This window comes from Cucurbita maxima, unplaced genomic scaffold, assembly GCF_002738345.1.
Source record: "Cucurbita maxima cultivar Rimu unplaced genomic scaffold, Cmax_1.0 Cma_Scf00015, whole genome shotgun sequence".
In the NCBI taxonomy this organism is placed as follows: domain Eukaryota; kingdom Viridiplantae; phylum Streptophyta; class Magnoliopsida; order Cucurbitales; family Cucurbitaceae; genus Cucurbita; species Cucurbita maxima.
The window spans coordinates 1,883,303-1,887,315 of record NW_019272031.1 but is presented as its reverse complement, the minus strand read 5'-3'; the positions used below and the strand labels follow the sequence as shown (position 1 = coordinate 1,887,315).

At 35.7% G+C, this 4,013-nt stretch overlaps 1 protein-coding gene across 1 annotated transcript; it reads right to left on the bottom strand.

Moving 5' to 3' along the window:
* Positions 1 to 1,757: 1,757 nt before the first annotated feature.
* On the bottom strand, positions 1,758 to 3,486 carry LOC111490403 (berberine bridge enzyme-like 18). The gene has a single exon (XM_023139008.1). It carries the CDS (start codon positions 3,484 to 3,486, stop codon positions 1,858 to 1,860), a length of 1,629 nt encoding a protein of 542 aa, XP_022994776.1. The 3' UTR covers positions 1,758 to 1,857.
* Between the last annotated feature and the right edge of the window lie 527 nt (positions 3,487 to 4,013).

Here is a 4,013-nt window from a genome sequence, read left to right as displayed (position 1 = left end):
AAAAGTTCAAGTAGCAAATGATAAAAGAATTTTCGATGACTAATCTTGGGTTACTCACATATTACTTCGGTATTGAAGTGTTCTAAAGGAAAGATAGCATCATACTAAAGTAATCGACCTATGCTATGAAGGTGTTGCAACAATTTAAGATAGCAGAATGCAACTCGACCAAGTATCCCATGGAAGCAAAGTTACAACTAAGGAAATTTAAGATAGCAGAATGCAACTCGACCAAGTATCCCATGGAAGCAAAGTTACAACTAAGGAAATTTAAGATAGCAGAATGCAACTCGACCAAGTATCCCATGGAAGCAAAGTTACAACTAAGGAAATTTAAGATAGCAGAATGCAACTCGACCAAGTATCCCATGGAAGCAAAGTTACAACTAAGGAAATTTAAGATAGCAGAATGCAACTCGACCAAGTATCCCATGGAAGCAAAGTTACAACTAAGGAAAGATGATTAAGAAAGCTTGGTGTATTCCATGCGTCATTGGATGTTTGAGGTACTTGACTCATACTCGTCCGGACCTTTCATATGTTGTTGGAATGGTAAGTTAAGTATATGGAAAAGTATATTATGATGCATAATCAAGCGGTTAACTATATTCTCCACTATGTGAAGGGAACAACAAGCTACGGGTTGAAGTATCAAAGAGGGTGAGATCCAGAAGAACTAGTCAATTTTACCGATAATGATTTAGCTAGAAATATTAACAATAGAAAAAGCACCGCAGGAATGACAGTTTTATCTCAATGGAAATTTGATCTCTTGACAATCTCAAAAGTAACGAACTGTGACACTATCTTCCTGTAAGGCTGAGTTTATGGCAGCAACTGCGGTTGGTTGAAAATTTTGTTGAGCGAAGTGACGGAAGTGAACTAAAACAAGTAACTCTCTACTTCAACAACAAATCTGCGATTACATAGAAGAATTTGATATTTCACGTACGCAGCAAACACATTGACACTCGCTTCCATTTCATTCGTGAGTGTGACGAGAAGAGACAGATCATTGTGGAGTTCATATGCACTAGAGATCAACGTGGAGATATTCTAACTAAGGCCCTAGCAAGAGTTAAATTTGCAGAAATGCGGTAATTGTTTGAGTGAAGAATCTTGAACAAAGTTAAGCTTACGGGGGAGATTGCTAGCCAATAAGCTTGACTTAATAAAAAAAGTTGTTAACTTATGGAACAACTTTAGAATAATTGTTAGTAGTTGCCAAAAATTGTGGAGCAAGTTTAGTGATCTATTTAGGAGAATTGTTAGCAGTTTTAACTTGCGTAGAAAGTTTAGAAAATTTGCTAGTACTTTCTCCCCTATAAATAATCACTATATATAAATACTCTATCCACAACAACAAATAGAATTGAAAAGCATAATGCTTAGGGTTATACTGATCCTAGAAACTCTCATCTCCGGTTGTTCTTTCTACTTCATTTATTTATTTTGATATATTTTAATCATAGCCATATCCAACCGGTGTTGCCATGATCTTGAAGTCAAAGAAGGAAAAAAAAAAAAAAAAAAATAGAAAAAGGTGAGGTTGAAGAGGATACCAATTCAACTCCATAATAGTTGGGAAAATTCAAATAGCTTACCTTAACCTAAATCGCTTAAATTAACTTCAAACAATAACTCTAACCACATGAACCATAGTTTTCCAAAATTAGTTTACATCAAAGCTTAAATTTTAAAAACTAACTAATTTGAGTATAATTCAACTTATTAATAATACAAGAACAAGTTACAAATACAATGAGAAGTATAATTCAAATTAGAAAATCCCTTTATTCTCTTGTATACATTAAATCAACCGGGTTTTCTTCAACAAACAATCATATTTCCAAACATCTAATGAGCCCTCTTCTTCCACCAAGGCAAAATAGAAGGAATACTTTGCTCATTCATGAAGAAATTAGAAGGATCAACCTTAGTTTTGATACTCACCAACCTCTTAAAATTACCCTTAAAGTATTTAACTCCCCATACACTTGCTTCCTCATAGCTCGTCTTTCCATTCTTATTGTTCATCCCAATGTCAAGATCTCTATAATTGATATACGCTGCTCTTGGATTGTTCGAAACATAAGGAGCCACATAGCTATATAGCTTTCTAATCCAATTAATATGCCTTTCAGCAATATCTTCACCTTCTTCTTCCCAATACACCAAATGTTGAATCTTGTAAAGATTTCCAGCTCTATGTGGAAATGGTGTCTCTGATTCTGAAATTTCGTCCATTATTCCACCATAAGGGCTCAAGATCATCTCAGCAGCTTCAGCTTCTTCTTCCTTGAACAATTCCCATGTGCCCTCAAGGGCAGCTTTTGGGATTGGCTCGTTTACATAATCGGATTTGGCTTTGAAGAATCTTTTGGGGAATAATGGTGTTCTATCAAGAAGAACATTTAATGGTTGCCCACTTGGGAAGCCAGCAAAATAGAGAATTGATTCAATCCAGCTCATTTCAATGCAATCTTCTTTTGTTAGCCCTAATTCAGGGAAAGTGTTTTGCATTATTGGAAGAAGCTCTTCGGATTTTCCTAGGAACATGGAGTTGAAAGCAGCTTCCAATGTTCTTTGACTTCCTTGTTGTGGATTTGTTGAATTTACACCTCTTATTATGATTCTAATGAAAAGTCTGTCGTCTTGTTTGCTAGCAATGTATTGCCACCGGTGGATTAGGTTTGTGGCGTTTTGTTCCAAGGTTCTTGGAACTGTGAAAACAGTCACAATTGGTGGAACTTGGAGGAGCTTTATTTTCCATGCAACAACAATTCCAAAGCTTGCTCCTCCACCTCCTCTAAGAGCCCAAAAAACGTCTTCCCCCATTGATTTTCGATCGTGGAGGTTGCCATTCACGTCGATGAAGTAAGCGTCGATCACGTTATCAACGGCAAGGCCAAATTTTCGTAGCATCAAGCCATAGCCACCGCCACTAAAGTGTCCACCAACGCCAACGGTTGGACAAACCCCAGCCGGGAACCCTAGGGTTTTGCTTTTCTCTGCGATTCTATAATAGAGTTCGCCAATTGTAGCTCCAGATTGCACCCATGCAACGTTATTTTTTGCGTCGACGTTAATTGAACGTAAGTTTATTAAATCGACGATGATGAATGGGACATCAGATACATAAGAAAGACCCTCATAGTCATGGCCACCACTTCGTGTTCTAATTTGAAAGCCGGTAGTTTTGGCACAAATGATGGATGCTTTGATTTCAGAAACTTGTAATGGTGTGACGATGACCTGAGGCTTCGGGGTTCGAGGAGTTGCAAATCGGAGATTGTGGATTGAGAAGTTCAAAACCGAGGAGTATGAAGAATCATTTGGAGTGTATATAGTCTTTGAAATTGAAGAGCTATTGGGGGAATGAAGAGAAAGACAATGGAGAAAATCTTCATGGTTGTGAGCAGAAGCTGCCCATGCAAACGACAAGACAACAAAAGTATAAACAAACAAAGTAATTGGAGACTTCATGTTTAGTTTTGTGTTTGGCAATGGATCGGCCTCCATTATTTATAGTATAAAATAGGCAGCTTTGTTTTGAATTATTGAACAAAGAAAATTCCATGCAATGGATTGGTCAAGAGTTCATTTTTTCTTCATATAATTATCAAAAAAATGAATCAGTCAAGTCAATTGAAAAAAATAATAATAATAACACTCAAATAAAATTTCTTATGTCATTTTTTTATTTTTTTTTTAATAAGAAAAAAGGATTTTTGAAAACTTTAAGGAATGTGGAGAAGTTTCAAAATTTAATAGATACCAATTTAATGGGAATATGTGTGAACATGTCGATATTAATAGAACTTTGTAGGTTATGAATTATGCTATTACATATATGATGTAAACTTGGAAGCAAGATTAATGTTCAACTTTGGAGGTTCCAATGATAAGTCTTGATGTTCATAATTGAAAACTATGCCTCTCACGTCTTAGAAATCAAATTTTAATTGCTCTTCCAGAATTATATTATCTTTTAAGCTAACTAGAAATAAAGT

Coding starts and splice junctions, on each gene's coding strand:
- LOC111490403 (XM_023139008.1), bottom strand. CDS start 3,486: ATGAAGTCTCCAATTACTTTGTTTGTTTATACTTTTGTTGTCTTGTCG.